The following is an 18,102-nucleotide window of genomic DNA, read 5'->3' on the forward strand; positions in this document are numbered from 1 at the left end:
GGTGCAAGTGTGCGAGCCTCTGCGGGCGTGAGCGTGTGCGCTGGTGTGTGCGCGACGCTGTGTGTGTGTGAGCGTGTGTCTGTGAGCGTGTGTGAGCGTGTGTCTGTGAGCGTGTGTGAGCGCGGCGGGGGCGGCGCGGCCGGGGGGGCGCGGGGGCGGGGGGGCGAGGGGCGGGCCAGCGGCCGCGGCGCTGCTGGCCGCGGTCCAGCCCGGCGCACTAATACAGCCTGGCGGCTCCCGCCTGACTGACGCCGGTCGGGGCTGCTGCTGCCGCTGCCGCTGCGCCCTGGCCCCGCCGCCGCGCAGCTGCAGCCCCGCTCCCGCCCGCGGCGCGCCGAGACCCCAGCCCGCGGCCGTGGCAGGTAAGAGCCGGGGCTCCCGGCAGCGTCCCGGGAAGGGCGGAAAGGGGAAGGAGAGGGGACGGGGAACGGTGCCGCTGCCGTCGCCCCAAACTTCGCGCCGGGGCTGTCCCGCATCCTTCCCCAAGCGGTACCGAGCGGTGCCGGGTCGCGGGGCGGCGGCGGCCGCAGCATCCCCCCGTGCGCCCGGCGGGGCAGCCGCGGCGGCGCCCCGGGCCGGTGTCCCCCCGGCTGGCGGCCCCGGCCCCGCTGGGCTGGGGCGGTGTGCGGGCGGGGGCTGGGGCCGCGGAGCAGCGAGATGAGACAGACCGACGCCAGGACGGCGAGCGAAAGGAGGAGCGCGGGGAAAAACATTTTTATGGATGGCTAAACGCTGACAAGTCTTCCCGCTGTCAGGATTTCTTTCCTTCTCGTTTAAGCAGGAGAGGGAAGGGGAAAAAAAAAAAAAAAAAAGAAAGAAAAGAAACAACAGAGCCCCACATGACACGTTTGGAAATACTTTTCCTTTCAGAGGTTATTTTCTGTTCAAGAAATCCCGCTCCTGGACACGCTCCCGGGCAAAACGGAGCAGAATTGCTGTGATTCGGGGTTTTTATTCCAGCTACGAACGGTGACTCTGATTGGCTTTTTGTCTTTTGGCTCCGAAGTTAGAACGTTACATGTTAGCAAGTAACCAACATTTCCAAAAACAATAGCCCCCGATACGGCAAATTATAAATCACTGTAATTTTATCTCCGTACCCAGGCAGCTCTTAAGTGGGGGGAATTCGGAGCTCGGCTCATTGGAAACAATTCGGATATTGTTTGGTAACTTTGTGTTTTCCTACTTTGATTTTATGGGTAAATTTATTTGATGTTAGCCAGGTCTGCTTTAAAAGAGGCATTAGTGGGAATAAAAATAAATGACACACACATGGACACGTCCGCGCGCACAGACATGCACACGCACTCTTAATTACTTGCATTTTATAAATTAGTGAAAAAAATATTTCAGCCCAGAATGGTCAACTATTTAGTGAAGGAGCTCTCCCTTGGCAGAAGTGGGAAATGATGTGGATGGCTTGGGAATGTATTCAAGTTTGCAGTGCTTTGGGAAGGACACTGCAGATAACACAAGTTTCAGTACTCCTCAGCATCTCCAATGTGTGGAAATGTCCCTCTCTATATGTGCAAGTATTTGTGTGGTAGGACTAATCTTCCCATCTTCAGGAGTGTAAGATGAAGAAAGTGCTGCAAAATTCTTCCCCTCAGCAACGGTAGGACAAATGTCATCACTCAAACAAACCTCATCCATTTTAATCCAGCCAGACAACTCCCTTCTTTCAGATTTGATAAGTACCAGTGTCTGGCTGGTTCATCTTTGCTTCCTGTTAGATTTTAAAGCAGAGACTGGGGATGTTTGTGGTTTGTTTGTTGGTTTTTTAAATATTGAGTTAATTTGACTTAGTAGCTAAAATAAACATGCCCAAAAATACATTTAAAGTCAGTTGCATCAAGAAGGATATCTTGTATTTACTGGGTTTGGCAGTAGTTCCCATTCCTGTCTGTCCTTTGTCATGGAATTAGAAACATTTTCTTCTTCACTTTATTAGCTTGCACATAAGCTGATAAAGAGTAATTCCGCAAAAATGGCTGGAATAAGGGTCAAGTGTATTTTATCACAAATCCTTATCATATCCATATGATACATGCAAATTGGGACATCTCCCGTTGTGTGCATCGAATCCGTGTCAGTATTTGTAAACTGATACGAGGTGGAGATAGCTTTTTGTTACCTGCAGCAGCTGAAACGAATATGCACAAAGCTGTCAACTGCACAACTTTTTCACAAAGTTGAGAATCAGTATTTCACTAAGTCATGCACACATGTGCCAAGTATCTGCAGAAGGTGGGGACATGGTGTAGAGGAACTAGGTAGCACCTTGCGTTTTAAAGCTACTCTCATGGAAACTGGCAGTAGTGCCCCACCTTGCCTTCAGCAGGTAAAAGATGAGGCCCAGCTCACTAAAAGAGGAGCACAGAAGTGTCAATATAACGTATCACATAACATCTGGGCAGTTAATCCTCCTTTCTCTCCTTTTATTCTTTTACAGGCTTTCTGCACCTCGCATTTGAATCCTTAGCTATCTGCTGTTATCAGCCAGGGAGATAGTGTGTCATGCAATCCTCTCTCCTGAATGCTAAAGTGCTGTAATTTTGATGGCCAGGCTAATCTGTCGCTATAAAGTTTTATTTTTCCATTGTTAAATTCAAAGGACAATGACTACTAATTACAAGTGACCTCTAACCAAAACACTAGCTGGAGTTTATCACCATTGCTGGTACTGACTAACAGTAATTCCAGCATCAGCAATACTGGGCACCCTGTTTCAAAGAAACTTAAAAGAATAAGGGCAGACAGAAAAGAAATATATATTTAATATATTATATATATATCTCTCATATATTTTATTTATATATTATATATATATGTAGGTAATTTTTCTGCTGCAAAAAATACAGTGATAGTGTAGAGAGATTCCATTTTCTGTGCAATATATACCCTTTACAAATAATTATTACAGGGTTGGGGAAGGAAAAAACTCCAAACAATGCATCATAAGTATTTTAACAGAAAACAGCACAGCAAAAACACACATAGGAAAGGTTGTTCTTTTAAACTGCCTGGTTTCCTGATACAGGCCAGTATAAGGAATCATTAGTGTTACTCTACATGAACAGCAAACAGTAGTAATACCAATGACAATTTGAGGTAATCATGGCAGTCCTATTACTGTCTTTGAGAACGGCTGTAAGGAAGCATTAGACTTTGAATACAGTACAACAAAATTAATTTTTCAAAAATATCCCAAATTATTTCCCATATTATATTTTGTCTACAATGTTTGAATGGTTAATACTGTGGGAATTTTACAGGTGGAAAGGTGACTTAAAGAGACTTGGGCCCTGTGTATTTATTATACCAGCTAAAAATCGGCTGTGCTTTTGCAAATGAGTGGATCTAATAGATGGCAGGATCAGAGCCCAGACAGAGATCCTCACTAATACATGTTTGCATTTTAATTAAAGCAGCTGAAACATTATCTGCCCAAATTTTGTGCAGATAGCTGTGATTTTCACACAGATTGTTCTATAGGACCACTTTCAGGTTTCTGCACCTTAGACAGATGTAAGGTTGAGCAGTTCTCTTTGAGGTTCAGTTCCTCTGGACAAGGGCACAGCAAGGACATGGTGGAAGTGGACATGGAGTGAAGGAGACTTCCCAATGTATGCAGCCACCCCTAATAAAAAAAAACGAGAAAAAACAGAAGAAGAAAATCTGATAATTGATCTCTGTTTTTCTGAGACAGCGCTACGATCGAGATGTGTTTCTGACTGGGAGAAGCAAAGCCTTATCCTTTCCCACATCTGTCTTTCCAGAAGTTGTTTCCTTCCCACTCTTTTTTCCCTGTCAGTAGCATAACCATCCTCCGTCTGCCAAGCTTAGCATCATCTTTGCCTCTTCTGTTTCCTCACAGGTCATGATACTTCCAGATATCTCTTGACACTTTTTCTTCGTGTTACTTCTTACATTCCTCCTTCCTTTTGTTTGCAGCTGCTAAAGCATTAGTTTACAATGTGGCAACCTTCCAGCTTGATACTGCAACCTCCAATTTCCCAAGCTCTCTTCTCCCACCTACGTTCTGCTCCCAGTCAGCATGGCCCCTGCCAAAATCCTGGTTCTTTTGCTTCTGAAATATCTCCCATTCTGGAGTATCTCTATATGCCTGGCCTTTGTATAGGCTTTGAAAATAGTCCCCACACCCTGAGTTCCCCACAACTGTTGGCCTCAAACTCACCATCCATTAAAAGAGAGAAATGAGGAGGAAAGAAAATTAACAGACCCGTGGGTCATTAGAGTTTGTTCTGCTTCAGGCTTCCTTTCACCCTCATTACCTGGCTACAATGGGAGCCAGATTGGCCATTTTTTGATAACGGTGGTTCTGTGTTTGCTCGGCCTGGTGGTGTGCTGGGTCACGCAGCCATGCTGTGCAGAACAGCAGGCAGGAGCTGGTGATGGAGGTGCCCTTTCCAGAAGGCCTTGTCTGCAAGCAGCAAAGCTCCACCTAATGAAGAATCCTTTATAATGTGAATAACCCTGCAGCTGAGGTCAATACATTTCAACAATACTTAATCTCTTTTCTCATATGTGTTTTCTTGCTGTGCCTTCCCTTAACGAAAGAAAAAACCCACCCTTTTTTTTTTTTTTAAGCATTCCTTTGCATCATTCCTCATCAGAAGAGTTGATCATGCTTCACAAAGCCATCTGTGTCAGGGTACCTGTGTGACAAATGCAGAAATCGAGGCACCTGAGGGAAAGCCATTTACCCTGAGGCCTTGTGGCAGGAAGTGATCCCACACATTGCTCAGTAGGCACAAAACTGACGGGAGGCACAAGGAGTTCATGTGGCTTTTCAAGACTCATGGTTACTTGCTGGTCTTGCCTATCCAAACCTACTTGTCTCTGCCAGCTGCCAACGTGCAGTTTCTTACCCTGCAGCATATATGAGGTAGCTGATTTATCTCTCTCTCATCAACAGATCTGGAATTACTTCACACAGGGCATGAGGCTTTCACAGAGACACCTAGAATAGAGAAACCAAAATCCATTCCTGTGGGAGGCTGCAGCCTGCAGCTCCCATGCCTGTCCTGCTGCATGGTCCTATGGGACCACCTCAGACTTCTTGGTGGTAGCCTCCTTGAGAGCCTCGGGTTGTAGGGGCTGCATGGGTCAGAGCTAAGTGTTAGAAGAGGGGAGGAAGGGCAGAAACAGCCTTGAAGAGATGGGGTATTCCTTGGAATCCTGAGATGGATTTGCAGAAGAGTAAAATATTTCTTTTAAAGACTCAGGGCCTGATTTGTGCCTTCTGCTCAGCATTTTCTGAGGCTGGTAGTTAACATGACATGTCATCTTACATGCTAAAGAGAATCCAGCACTTGTTTTTTACTCCCAGGCTCAAAAGTAGGCATATGAAGCCTTTTTAATCTCATAAGCAAGTGTTCTGGCTTACAGAGAATCTGAGCACCCACATCTTCAGCTGAAGTCACTGGGAATGGCCAGCTATCTCCTTCTTTCCCCCACAGAAGGGAATTAGATAGGCAAGTTCTTGCTCCTTTTGTCCTTAGCCCTGTTGTTGGGAAATAACTTCCACAGACAGTCCAAGCACATCCAGATATTTTTCATAGAAAATATCCTGGTCCCTTGACCAAGGCAATCCCAGCCACTGAATCAGATCTTTACGTGGATAAAGCACACTAATACTAGTGCTTGCCTGTCCTCCACGCGGTTATTTGCTGCAGTTCTCCAAGATTTAGGCCCTGTGGATGCTCCACCCTTCCTCCCCCCTGCAGCATTTCACAAGCCACCGAGGGCTCAATTAGCACAGATTACAGCGGATGTTCATGCAGGAGAACCTATATGTCAATCTTATTGCATTAGCAATTTCCCACAGTGGTGCACAATGGAAGCCTTTTAGGAAAAACAGATTTGAATGTGATATGGTTTGAACACAATGAAATGCTAATGCAATTCCATGGAAAACTGCTGGTGTGATGTATACAGAAAGGGGTTTGTGTGTGAAACCTATCCCCCATATGTAGTTGGCCAGGCTGCCTCACCTGGAGAGAAGGAGAGATGGCCAGCAGTACTGTTGCTCCCTCTCCAGGCCTGCTGCCACTCAGGGGGGAAGCACTTCTGAAAGTTCTTCCTTTTGAGAATTTTATTGATGATCCATATGATCGATTGATCTGTATTTCACTTTCCAAGCTGTGAGATGCTAAACTGTCTGCAAAAGATGTCTGCTGCATTAACACCAGAACTGAGTAAGGTAAGGAGGCAGACTTCCCTGAGGTGGGATGTGCTACCATACAATATGAGGAGAACATTTGCTTTATCCTTTTTCCCTGTGTGCACTGTAAAGGCACAACCAGCTCTCCAAAAGTATATTCTCTTCTAACAACTTAAGACACTAAACTTCCAGAATAGGTTCTCATCAGACTAGAGTGCCACATCCTTGGTGAAGAAATTGTTCTTTAGATGTATCCTTTGTCACAACATTCTTACCATCTAAATCTAAGCAAATCCTTTTCCTAAAATGGGTATTTGGGAATGACTCCAAGAATGCCAGTGATTGATAATGAGGATTGCAGGATCTGATTAGTGTGGATATAAGCTTTAGACCAGCACTGAAGCTGAAATTCTTTTCAAGTCCCCTTCTTCCTTTGTGAAGTGTTTGTTCTGGAGGCACTTGGCTGCATGCTTTGTATTAGAGACGAGTCAGCTTTTATTTTAAAAGCAGGAATTCTATTTTTTGCTTATTTCTAACCGTTCCATTTTTAGAAACACCAATGGGCTTTGCTACAGTTTCTCTGGGAATGGTGGGTATGTGAGGAATGCAGGACTGACTGGCTATAAAATGGGGATAGCCAGAGCCATGAGAAGACATGTTGGCTTCCTAAGGCAGGTTGATGCACCTCCTCACCACCCCACTGCCTCCACTTCTCCCACAGACACATCCTCAGAGTTCCTCCATGGCATGAGTGCTCCTTAGCCTTCAGCTCTGCTGGAGGAAAGCAGCTGAGAGAGGGGCTCTTCCTTGCAGATGCCAGTCTAAATCTGAGCAAGGCAGCCACAGGAAGGCATAAGGCAGGGACTGGGTGAATGGGTCTTCTTCCTGCCTGCAGGGAGCAGGGTGTGAGGCAGAGAAGAGGATGTGTCCCTGTGGGATTGCACCTTAGAAACTTCGGTGTGGCCCAGACAGGGAACAGTGCAGTTCACTCTTCATAAACATCACAGTCACTGGTTTCCTTTAAAAATTAATACCGAGGAAGGAAGTACAGTCAGAGAGAGATCATGGTGATAAATTGGTCCAGTTTAATATTTTTACATAGACTTTGGTTGTGGTAATTTTGTGGGGTGCCTTCAGATATTGTGGGAGATTTTCAAAGGCAAAAATTAGTGGGAGCATCCGGCCCTCTGGTTTAGGTTTCTGTCCTCAGCAGCTGGATGCAAGTAGCCCAGGGGCCAAAGCCAGTGTAGCCATGCTAGCCCAGTGCTGCACCTGAAGAGAGGGGCTCTTTTGCTTGGTTGTAGTAGGGGATGTAGGGTCCTAAGGGCTCATCTCAAGGGGTTTTCCAGTCCCTTCTTCCTCCCCAAGGCCAGCACAGTTATTCTTGAAGCAAGCCATGTAAAATGCACTCACAGACTTCCAGCAGCAACTATCCCAACGTGTATCTATCTTACTCATAAGCTCTCTCTGATTCTTCAAGTGGACATGAAAGATGAATTGCCCCTATCCTGTCTGCAACAGCCTTTGTACATGGGGGAACTGTTACCATGCTCATGCACCTCTGTTCTCCCCATCTGATGTCACACTAACAAAGCTTTTTTAAAGCATCTGTCAATGTGCTCATCCAGAGCAGTCCCACAGCAGGAATTGGTACATCCTTTCTTTATCAGGCATCATGGGCATACCAAACATGACCTGGGTGCTTAATTTTCTTTTGTGACAGTATTTATGCCTCTGAAATCCTTCCACAATATTTGGCCTATGGAAGTGCATGTAGCTATGTTAAGGTGTGCAGCTTATATATTTGAATCTTTCCATCTTTATTTCAAATAATAATGTGTTATTCCTGACAGGAGAAGCTAAAAGATGCTGAATAGATGAGGTAATATTTGAGTGGTTACACAGGCTCAGAAAAATTATTTGGATATCACAAAATTTTAGGCACTAGCATCAAATTTTATTCTTACTTTATTTGGGAAGCAATGTGTTCAGGTGAAGGCTCCACAGGGTGAATGGGTGGCTGGAAAAGCATGAGGTGCTGTGAGATTTGCTCTTTGATATTGATGCCTTCACATAAAGTTCATTGTAGTAGGGTTTTCAGAGCAACCTTGAAAAAGACTCAAGAAAATGATTTTCAGAAGCTTGCATTATTCATTTTAGCTTTTAGGAATAAACAAAGAGATGTTGCCAGCGCTCTGTGAAACATGGACAAATTTGAGTCTCAAGCACTCTACCTCCTATCATTGCATCTGTTTTTAGTTGGAGCAATCCAGGGTCAAACTGGGAAGAAATTTCATTTCTTAATTAAAAAAAAAAAAACCAAAAAAAACCTTCTTTACATTTTATTAAATTAAAACCCGAGGTGTTAGGTTCCATGGCTGTGGATGAAGTTGGTAACATTGTAATGTTGTAATGAATAATTCATTCACTGTATTTTCTTGGGTGTGAAAGACAGTGGTTTCAGATAAATTAATAACAACACCTTTGTCTGGTGGGTCCCAAGTGCAACAAGAAGCCTCAGGGGATCCCAAATGATGTTGAGGGTGCCATCAGTGGTACAAGTGATTTACATGCTTCAAAAATAACATGTGGCCACTGTTCCTGAGCCATGAACTGATTACTGGACTGTAATCAGGTGTGTGCTTTCACACTGCTCTTCTGGAATGAGTGTATATGTGAAACATCTCCTGCCCAGTTCCAAGTTGCTGTGCAGGCAAAAAAACCAAAAAGGGTTGGTGCATGAGGCCCAAGGCACGGTTGGTGAGGTTCGTCATTCATTTGAGGCCCAAGTATTTTTACACACTTTTGTTTGTTTGTTTGTTTGTTTTAAAACCCTTTTCTCTGCTGATGTTTGGAAGATCCCCACAGCAAGTGGCAGTGATGATGTGACCTGGGAGGTTCCTTGCCAGCCCTGGGTGTGAGCTGGCTGCTGCCAGCTGGGCACATTTGAAAACACACCAAGAATTAGTTAATTTAAGAAAACTCACATGCTTCTCTCTTTCATAGTAGGTAGAAGTAACTGAATCAGTGCTAGGTAAAAATAACTAACCAAGAGCATGTTCACAGCATTCCTCTTCACATTGATCGACTGAAACAATTTTCTCCCTTCCAGTACTGTTGTGATTTAGCCGCCGCGTGTCAGACTTACAGCTATAATTGTCTCACTGCTCTGTTTTCCAGCCACATGCATCTCCAAGAACTGCACAGCTTATGTCTAGACAACCCTCTGAGAAATCTCCCTCTGTGGCCTTACTTAGCTGTTGCAGTGACACCGAGACTGATGATGTCAGGCATTCTCCAGACAGATAGCCATGCCTCTCATGGTGCAGTTTGCCCAGGCAAGTGCTCAAGTGGAGGCAGCACCTTGAAGATTTATTCCAAGACAAGGAGCACACATCTGCACATGCCTGTGCTTACACACACATACATAGATATGCTTCTGAGGGAGGCTGTATGCTTTGTTTTTACACAGTGGTGTTTTAAGTCTGTTTTTGTTAGCATCCATGCAATTTTCATTTTTGACTTCTGCAGAAAACTTAGAGTGAAATTTAACAAGGGCTGGTACAATTTCCCTGCTGTGCCTATGGGAGAGAAATTCCCCCAGCCTGAGGGAATGGTATGAAGCTGTGTCAGGGGAGGTTTAGGCTGGATATCAGGAAAAGGTTCTTCACCCAGAGGGTGGTCGGGCACTGGAACAAGCTCCCCAGAGAAGTGGTCACAGCACCAACCCTGAAAGAGTTCAAGAAGCATTTGGACAATGCTCTCAGGCACATGATGTGACTCTTGGGGTGTCCTGTGCATGGCCAGGAGTTGGCTTTGATGACCCAGGTGGGTCCCTTTCAACTCAGGATATCCTATGATTCTGTGATTCTATGGCAACTGAATTAGAGGGAACTTCATCAGCATGTTGGACTGCACAGGAATCCTGCTGAGGTGTTACACGAGACTTCCCTGACACAGTGGATCCTTTTTACATTAGGTGAAATCTAAACTTTACAAAATCTTTCCATAGTGGAGATGTCAGCATGTTGGCACATGAGACACAGAGGAGAGCATGTTTAATTTCCATGAGCTCTGGAACCCCTCTTACTGACTTCAGCAGGACCTGGCTCCAGTTAGGAAATGGGAAGCCCACAATTATGATGGGCTTTCCTCTGCTCTTGGTGTGTCAGGATCTTTAGTAGCACTGTAGAAATTACTGAAGTGAAGCTCCTGGAGCTACACATTTCTCCTGCTGACCTGAGGACCTACAGGCTATTTCTACACTGGAAGGTGAAAAATGGGCATAGGAGTAGGAGATGATATCCTAGTCCCTTCCACTTCATGTCCATGTTGCTGGGTCTTAGCCTTACAGTCATTCAGACTTGAGGTGCCTCATCTTACACAGCATTAGCTGAATGCAGTGCCTAATTTTTTTTTCTAGATGTTTACCTTTAGGTGGAGTGATCCATGCCCATGTACACGTATATTTTTCTCAAATACATATTTAGGAACTTGAGGATGAGTAGGTCAGATATGGGTGTCAAAAATCTGGATGTGTTTCTGTGGCCAAGTAAATTCTACTAAAAGATTGCTTCTATACTAATAAATTAAACATGCCTTATACTGTTCTTGGCCTTGAGGCTTACTTCTGTGCAATGGCTGTCTCACCCTCCAAAACATGGTGGTTCTTTGCTGACTTACTATTAGGAGTGACCCGTGTTCCCTTCTAGCTCTTGAACTATGCACAAGAGTGGTTTGGGGGAGTGCTGCTGGCACAGATCAAAGCCATTCCAGATGCTGTGGTAATAACATGCTATAGGTAATCAAGTTCTTGTGCCCAAAGATGCTTCCCACCACTGTTGTGCCACAGCAACAGTTGTAGTAGACAACCCTATGTTTAGGGAGAACGGAGCCAGTGAACTGGGCTGACATGTTTCCAGTCCCACCTTCTCCTGCAGGCCACAGAAACAAAAGGGTGGGTCCATGTTCATGTCCCATATGTCTTCTGCCTTTTCCCTAAATCAAGCTTCAGACCTTAAGCTAAACTCAGTAATGGAATAAAGATTTACAGCATGGAAAACTGACTGTGTTTAGTGTTGACCAGTCACTTAGCTGACAGATAGACAAAGCCTTCCTTGTAGTCCAGAGGAGGGAATCTTGTTAGGAATGTATCCTGAATGATGCCTGACTCATCCTCACGATAGCACATCATATTGTCAGTGAGGGAGACAGAGGTGAACAGACCAGAACTTCCATCATCATATGATGGACATGTGTTGGGAATATGGATCAAAACTGAAACACTTCCCTCCCTACTGCCACTCTAAACTGCATTGAGCATCAAGAAACACAATGGATCATCAGCACAGAAAATACATCAAGTGTGGTTTTGAAACATTTCAGCATTGAAAGTTTCCAGTTGGGTAGGCAAGCTGCCTGTTACCAAAGGCATATGGCTTAAGCAACCGCTGTCCTGAAAGACTGTTAAAATGAAATTGTGAATTGACATCTCTGTAGTTGCAGTCCTGGAGCAGGGTGGCTGCCTCCCTATTTCACAATGGAGAATCTAAGCGTAGCAACACAGGGCTTAGTCTGCTGAACAGTGTGCAGTATTATGTAATTTAATAACATTAAACTAGGATGTTCTGATAATATTATTTGAAAGCTGTTTAGTTTATTTAATACCATTTGTATTTTATATGTCAGTTGAATTTGGGGGAAAAAGATTTTAGAAGAAACTGGGGGGAGCGCGGTAGGAAATTGTGCAATGTACTTATCTGAGACTACATCACATGGTCTGCAAAGCACGGCTTTTGCTTTTATACACATAGTCTTGGCGACTCTCCCACTAGCAACAATAGTGCTCAGACTCATACTGATGTCACTGTTGAGTTATTTAATTTGACTGAACGAGATTAATGTGTTTATTTAAAACCTTGGTCAAAATGGAAACGAAAACCTCGGGACAATACTTTTATATGAACATGTACATTTTCACATCTGATGGTTGTAATGTTGCATTAACTTATCGGGAGCAGTTGTTTATGCATGCCACTGCCCAGGAGACCCCTTCAGATAAGAAGTGTGAGCCATTTTCCCTCTCAGCATAGAGATTTCTACATTGCTACTGGTCCAGTGGGCTTTCATCCCAGGCTTCCCTTGCTTCCTGTTGCTGCTGTCAGGGTTGATCCACAGTGATCCCAGCATTGTTTTATTTTCTTATGTGAGGATGGGGTTTGGTGCTGCCAGGCAATGACAGCAGTGTGGTGATGGATCCTCCACAGGTTCTCACCAGGGCAGCGAGGGACAGACACCTCCACTGCACAGGATGTCTGGATGGGGCTGGTGCTGGGCTCTGTAGGCTGAGCCTGCTCCTGCAAAGGCTGGAGCATGCCTGCCTAAATTTTATCCACATTATATTTTACAACAGATCGAGGTTTGTTTGTTTTTTTTTTCTGTGATAAATCACTCTGATTTTACTTCATTCTCACATGTACCCTCTAAGTGTTTGGAATAGACTTTCATTTTGCCTAGAGGAATTAGTAATTATCCAGTTAAATACTCCAGGTCATTGGACTTCTAGTAATACAGAGCAGGGAAAAAATCTGGAATCTGGAGTTTCTCTTCATAGGGTGGGACAGGTTTGGGCAGTTCCGTGGAATCGATCTTTGGTTGATGAAGGGCATGAGCAAGGGGGTTTCTCCCATGCTCTGTCAAGAGCCTCTCTTGACAGTCAAGGACAAATGGACACACACATAGATTGATAATGTAGAAACCGCATAAGCTAGAGCTCAGTTTTGTGGTGGGTGCCTGAAGCAAGGTGTGCCTGTTCTGCCTTCCAGTTTTGTAGTCCCTCTGTGCATATTTGAATGGTGCTTGGAATATGAAAGTCTTGGGGAACAGCTGTTGCTGCTGCCAAAGAGCTGCTTTCATGCTTTCTCTTCTGTGAGGCCAAGTGCTTCCATCTTCCTAAGTGCAGTGGAAGGCTTTTGGAACTTTGAGCCCCTTCCCCTATCATTGCTGCTGTTGTGGAGGAAGAGAAAAAGCTTGTCATGTTTCCATGTATCTGCATTTCTCAGGGTGGTGGGCCTCTCAAAGGGTGATGCAGTGGGGCATAGGGATGGGCATGAGAACAAAACAGAAGAGCTGGGAGAAAAACAGCTCTAGGCAGTCCTTGGTCCCCAGTAAACATTGCAGCCTGTCCAGGAGGCTGTGCTGCCCTGGGCTGTGTGTGCTCACTCTGCAGCATGCTCCAGAGCTGCGTGGCACTGAGGGCATCCAAGTATGCCGAGGAACCAGTCTTTGGGATTGGCCTCCTGTCTCACTGTGTTGTACCTGTGCCTGCACATGGTGTCCCCAGGTGCCCTTTGAACTCTTACAAGATCGGTGCGTTTAAGGAAATTGCACAAAAATACAGTTTGTGAAGCTCTGCCACTCCCACTGCCGGGCAACATCTCTCTCCTCAGTGGCTGTGTGTAAGTGGTGCTGAGGACTGTGAGCAGGCCTTCATTGGTGGGGGCAAAAAAGTCCACAAGGGTGGACTAGGGCAGTCGTGGAGCTGCTTTTCTAGCAGCATCCATTTGGAAGCTGTCCCCATCTCCTGTTTTAAGTGCCCTCTGTGTAGTTCAGACTTTTGGACTTGCCATGCACAGGGGGTCCATGAAATATATTTAAAGCAGTAAATAGCTTGATGTATGAGGATGTTTTTCCTCAGAGTTCCAGTCAGTGGAAATATGTAATTTTCAGCTAAAATTAGACTGGCTACAGTTATATGAAGAAAAAAAGGAAAAGCTCTCAAGAATGAAACTCTTTCTGTTGGACTTTGTCAGATGTAGCAGCTCTTAGCAAAAATAACTCAGGATCCATCCAGCACAAACCATGTCCAAAAGTCTGTGATTTGGATCCAGAAAGCTGTGAACTGTTGAAGAGAGAGAAACAGACTGTGTGGGCAAAAAAGGTGTTTTTTAACATATAAGTAAGTTTAGAGAATATTAGTAGACCTTTGAAAGGCCTTAAATGAAATCTGCAAGTAGTTTAATTTTAAATTAATTTTGCAGTTAATACTGTACAACTCTTGACAGTACAGTGAGATCGGAGTGGCAGAGAGGAAGTTGAAATCAGAACAGTATTCTACTCATTGTTTCCATAAAATTTGATATTACAGATTTATTTTCATAGAATATGCTTGAGCTGAACCTACAGCTACCAGCATATATAAAAGAGGGTAAATTTTCTTTTGTACTAAAAATAATCTTAGTTCTGAAACCATTTGCCGGGTCCATTAATCTCTAAACACAAGTTAAAGTGACTGGATACTTAACAATTTCCATGGTCCAACTCTAAAATGAGTGGGGAGGGTAGTGGGGAGGAGAGGCTTGGGCCCAAAATAAACATCAAAAACCAAACAGAAAACCAGTGAAAATTAACTACACATTTTGAATAATTACTCTTTCAAAATATTTTATTGAGGGAACAATGGAAATAGTGTGTGAAGCCTAACTATGTATTGTGTTGCTGTTCCAGGCCTCATCAGCAGTTTCTTGATGTTTGGAAAGTTCTGAGACCCACCCTGTTGGACTACTTGTAACCAGTGCCTAAGACTACAAAAACGTATGTGTGAAAGAAGCTTTCCTTGAAGCAAGTGTCCATCACAATACTGTGGAAATTCCGTGCAGGCCTTGCAAGGCAGGAGAGCAGTTTGTGCTTCCGTTGACGCTTGTGCATAATCTCTGCTTCTTATGCACTCCAGCACCCCTATCAGTTCCTTGTTCTCCTTCACCAGCCCTGCAGTGAAAAGGCTGCTGGGCTGGAAACAAGGAGATGAAGAAGAAAAGTGGGCAGAAAAAGCTGTTGATTCCTTGGTGAAGAAGTTAAAGAAGAAGAAAGGAGCCATGGAAGAACTGGAGAGGGCTCTGAGCTGCCCAGGTCAGCCCAGTAAATGCGTCACGATCCCACGTTCCTTGGATGGGCGGCTGCAGGTGTCTCACCGCAAGGGGCTTCCCCACGTCATATATTGCAGAGTGTGGCGCTGGCCTGATTTACAATCTCACCATGAGTTGAAACCACTGGAATGTTGTGAGTTCCCTTTTGGCTCAAAACAGAAAGAAGTGTGCATCAACCCCTACCATTACCGGCGGGTGGAAACCCCAGGTAATTATGTCATCTGTAAATGATTCGCATCTCAGTGTCAGCTCTTGCTCTGGCAGGTCTAGTCTTGGTGCATCCTACAGTTGTGCTCTGAAACATGAAAAGGCAGGCTCCATCTGATGGGAGTATCTTGGGTCTTACCCTGCCTGGTGGTATCATAGGTCTGGCAGCCAGGACTAAGGAGGGAGTAAGGAGCCCCTCTCCCGGTGGGGTCTGCATCCCACTGGACCCCTGAGGGCGCCCGGATCTTGTCCAAGGTGCTGAAAGCAGCTTCCCTTCCATGGACCTGGGTGCTGAATACTCCTCGTGTGAGCTGGTGACCATTTGCATGAAGTCTGGGCACCAGCCTGGCCTTACCACCGTGGTGAGATTTACATCTCATTGAAAACCAACAACTGACTCATTAGCCCCCAGGAAACACTAGCTCTCTCTTTAAAGATAAGAGTTGCATTAAGATGGCGTATTTTGCAGTGAATATGAAACCAGGTCAGTTGATTTTCCCTAAAATGCCTGGTGGTCTGCCTTCAGTGGGATTTACTTACCTAAATGGAGAGTTTATGTGAAATAAATCCACTGAGTTCCCATAAAACTTTGAAGTTTTCCACTGTTAATCCTCTTTGGACTGCACTAAAAACTTATGACCTCACTGAAAGGTCATTCAATTGGGCTTTGTTTCAATGAAACAGCTGTTAAAAAATTGTAGTGTTTGGTGTTGACTTCTACAGGGATCTTAGAAAGCGGGGCTGGCAAAGGTCTTGAGCAGTCATCCTGTTTTCCTCTGCCCAGACTCCCAAACCAAACCAAATTACCAGGTACACTCCTGATAGATCTTTTCCTAATGAGCCCTAAAAATCCCACGTGATAAAGGCTCTACAACCTCCCCAGGCAAGTGAATCTATTGCTTTGCTATTCTTACAGTTCAAAATTATTTCTAATGTCTAACCTAGCTCTCCCTTGCTGCCAAAAATCATAGTAATTTAATTTACTAATGGATACAGTTGGTAAGTGTATACTTATTATTCTGAGATTACTCCTTGTCTGGCATGAATTTTACTCTGAGGTGACATTAGGATCAGATAAGTGAACTGTGGGATGTTTCTTTTCACACAGATGAAATAAAGGAAAGACATTTGTTAACATTTGTTAAACACCAGGGCCTGCTTCCTCTTTTGATAATCCTTCCAGTGCAGCAGAGCTGTCACTGCAAAGTTGCATCCGAACTGCTGTAAAGATTTTCACAACTTTTAAATTTTACAGCTACACTGAGTAATGCTTTTTGTCAACAGTTTTCAGTGGAAAGAGCTGATCTCACACCTTGCTAAAGTAAACTCTTCAATAATTTAAGAAAAGATGCTCATAAAATATCCCATTTTGTGTTTATTACATTTGTTTATTGGCAGGCTGCAGTCTTTAGTGTCTTCTCAGTTTTTCTGGTGTAACTTTGGAGTAGCTAATGGAGTCTCCTCAGTGCAGTAGTTGACAGCACTGCACAGTGCTGATTTCAACCCTGGTTTTCTCATCTGTTCAGTGCCAGCTAACAAACACTACTAATGGAACAGTCCAGCAGCTGCTAAATGGCTGCCAAAGCTTGTTGTTCTGATCCTGAAACTCAGAAGCTTTCAGCTGTGAACAATGTCTGTATTGTTTGTCTGTGCAGCAGACTGGCAATATCTCTGCTAGTAAAGTAGAAGGGGAAAAGGTGCAGGTCTGGGTACAGCTGGATTGGTAGCATGATCCCAGGCACAGCTTTGACCCATGTGGACTCGTGGACTAGCAGCTCTCTGAGTGCAGAGTTAGCCCACAGGAGGGACTTTGGGCACTTTGGACTTGGCCACCTTGTTTTGGAGGTGAAAGTGAGGTGCAGCTGAGAGGATGCAAACTGTGCTGTGCCAGTTCTCCACAGGACCCAGGAATTGTTCTTAGCCTGTTGTATTTACCCTACAACTCTTCTTACAGGGAAACTTAGAAGCTGAAGCTCACAGCTATAGTATATATTTGTATAGTATAGCAAAGAGTGCAACCCACTCAGGTGTGCTGGGGCAGCAGCAGGAGAGACAACTTGCACCACTGTAAGAGGTGCAATGCAGCTCCAGTTAGAAAGCAGTGCTGCAAGGAGGTGTTGGCAAGGCAAGAGAACAAATGAGCTTCATTAGAAAGTGGTAGCAGTGAGATCACCACAGAAAAGGCTGGGAGTGGTTGATTTAGGTGCCAGTCTGCTTCTTTTAACTGCAGGAAATCATCTGCATCTTGGCTGATGGTGATCTCAGGCTTCTATGAGATTCACTGAGTCTCGTCCTATGGAGCTAAAGAATCCACCCATGAAATAAGTCTGCACTGCATTTTTTATAATCTATATACCAGTATTATTTTCATTAAAATATCCATCTTTTTGGGGATCATTTTCCATCACTGCAGTCTTTCTTGCTGAGTCAACCACTCTATGACCAGATCCACTAACTTTGATCCAAAATGAATGAGTTGTGTCAAAGATGCGAGGGCCTCATCCTTTCTTTGATGGCCTGGCAAATCCCTAGACCTCTGTTACTAGAGTGCAGCTTTGAACTCTGGTCAGAGATTCAGGGATTTCAGTACCTCTGCTGTGTCCTCAGGCTGCCCAGTCCCGTTTTAGGCTCTGCTACTGATACTGCACAGATTACACATGGCTTTTATTGCTGCTACAAGTATCTCGAGCAGATTTCTTCTCAGGTCTGCTGAGTAGCAGGTGCCACTTCGAAAAAAAGCAGAAAATAGTTCCTGTATGTGCACAACATCCCACTGCAGAGAGG

The 18,102-nt window shown here is 44.7% G+C and overlaps 1 protein-coding gene across 3 annotated transcripts in view; it reads left to right on the forward strand.

Moving 5' to 3' along the window:
* Positions 1–331: 331 nt before the first annotated feature.
* Positions 332–18,102, forward strand: part of SMAD9 (SMAD family member 9) — a 43,837-nt gene continuing 26,066 nt past the window's right edge. For 2 of the 3 annotated variants that reach the window (XM_069012059.1, XM_069012072.1), the window contains exons 1-2: positions 332–362; positions 14,693–15,319. In XM_069012059.1, the coding sequence (XP_068868160.1) occupies positions 14,908–15,319 (412 nt within the window). In that variant the 5' untranslated portion in view covers positions 332–362; positions 14,693–14,907. Of the gene's footprint in view, positions 363–14,691; positions 15,320–18,102 lie in introns of those variants that run through there. The other variant, XM_069012068.1, reaches the window with a different exon arrangement.

The sequence above is a fragment of the Aphelocoma coerulescens genome, chromosome 1 (assembly GCF_041296385.1).
Source record: "Aphelocoma coerulescens isolate FSJ_1873_10779 chromosome 1, UR_Acoe_1.0, whole genome shotgun sequence".
NCBI lineage: Eukaryota > Metazoa > Chordata > Aves > Passeriformes > Corvidae > Aphelocoma > Aphelocoma coerulescens.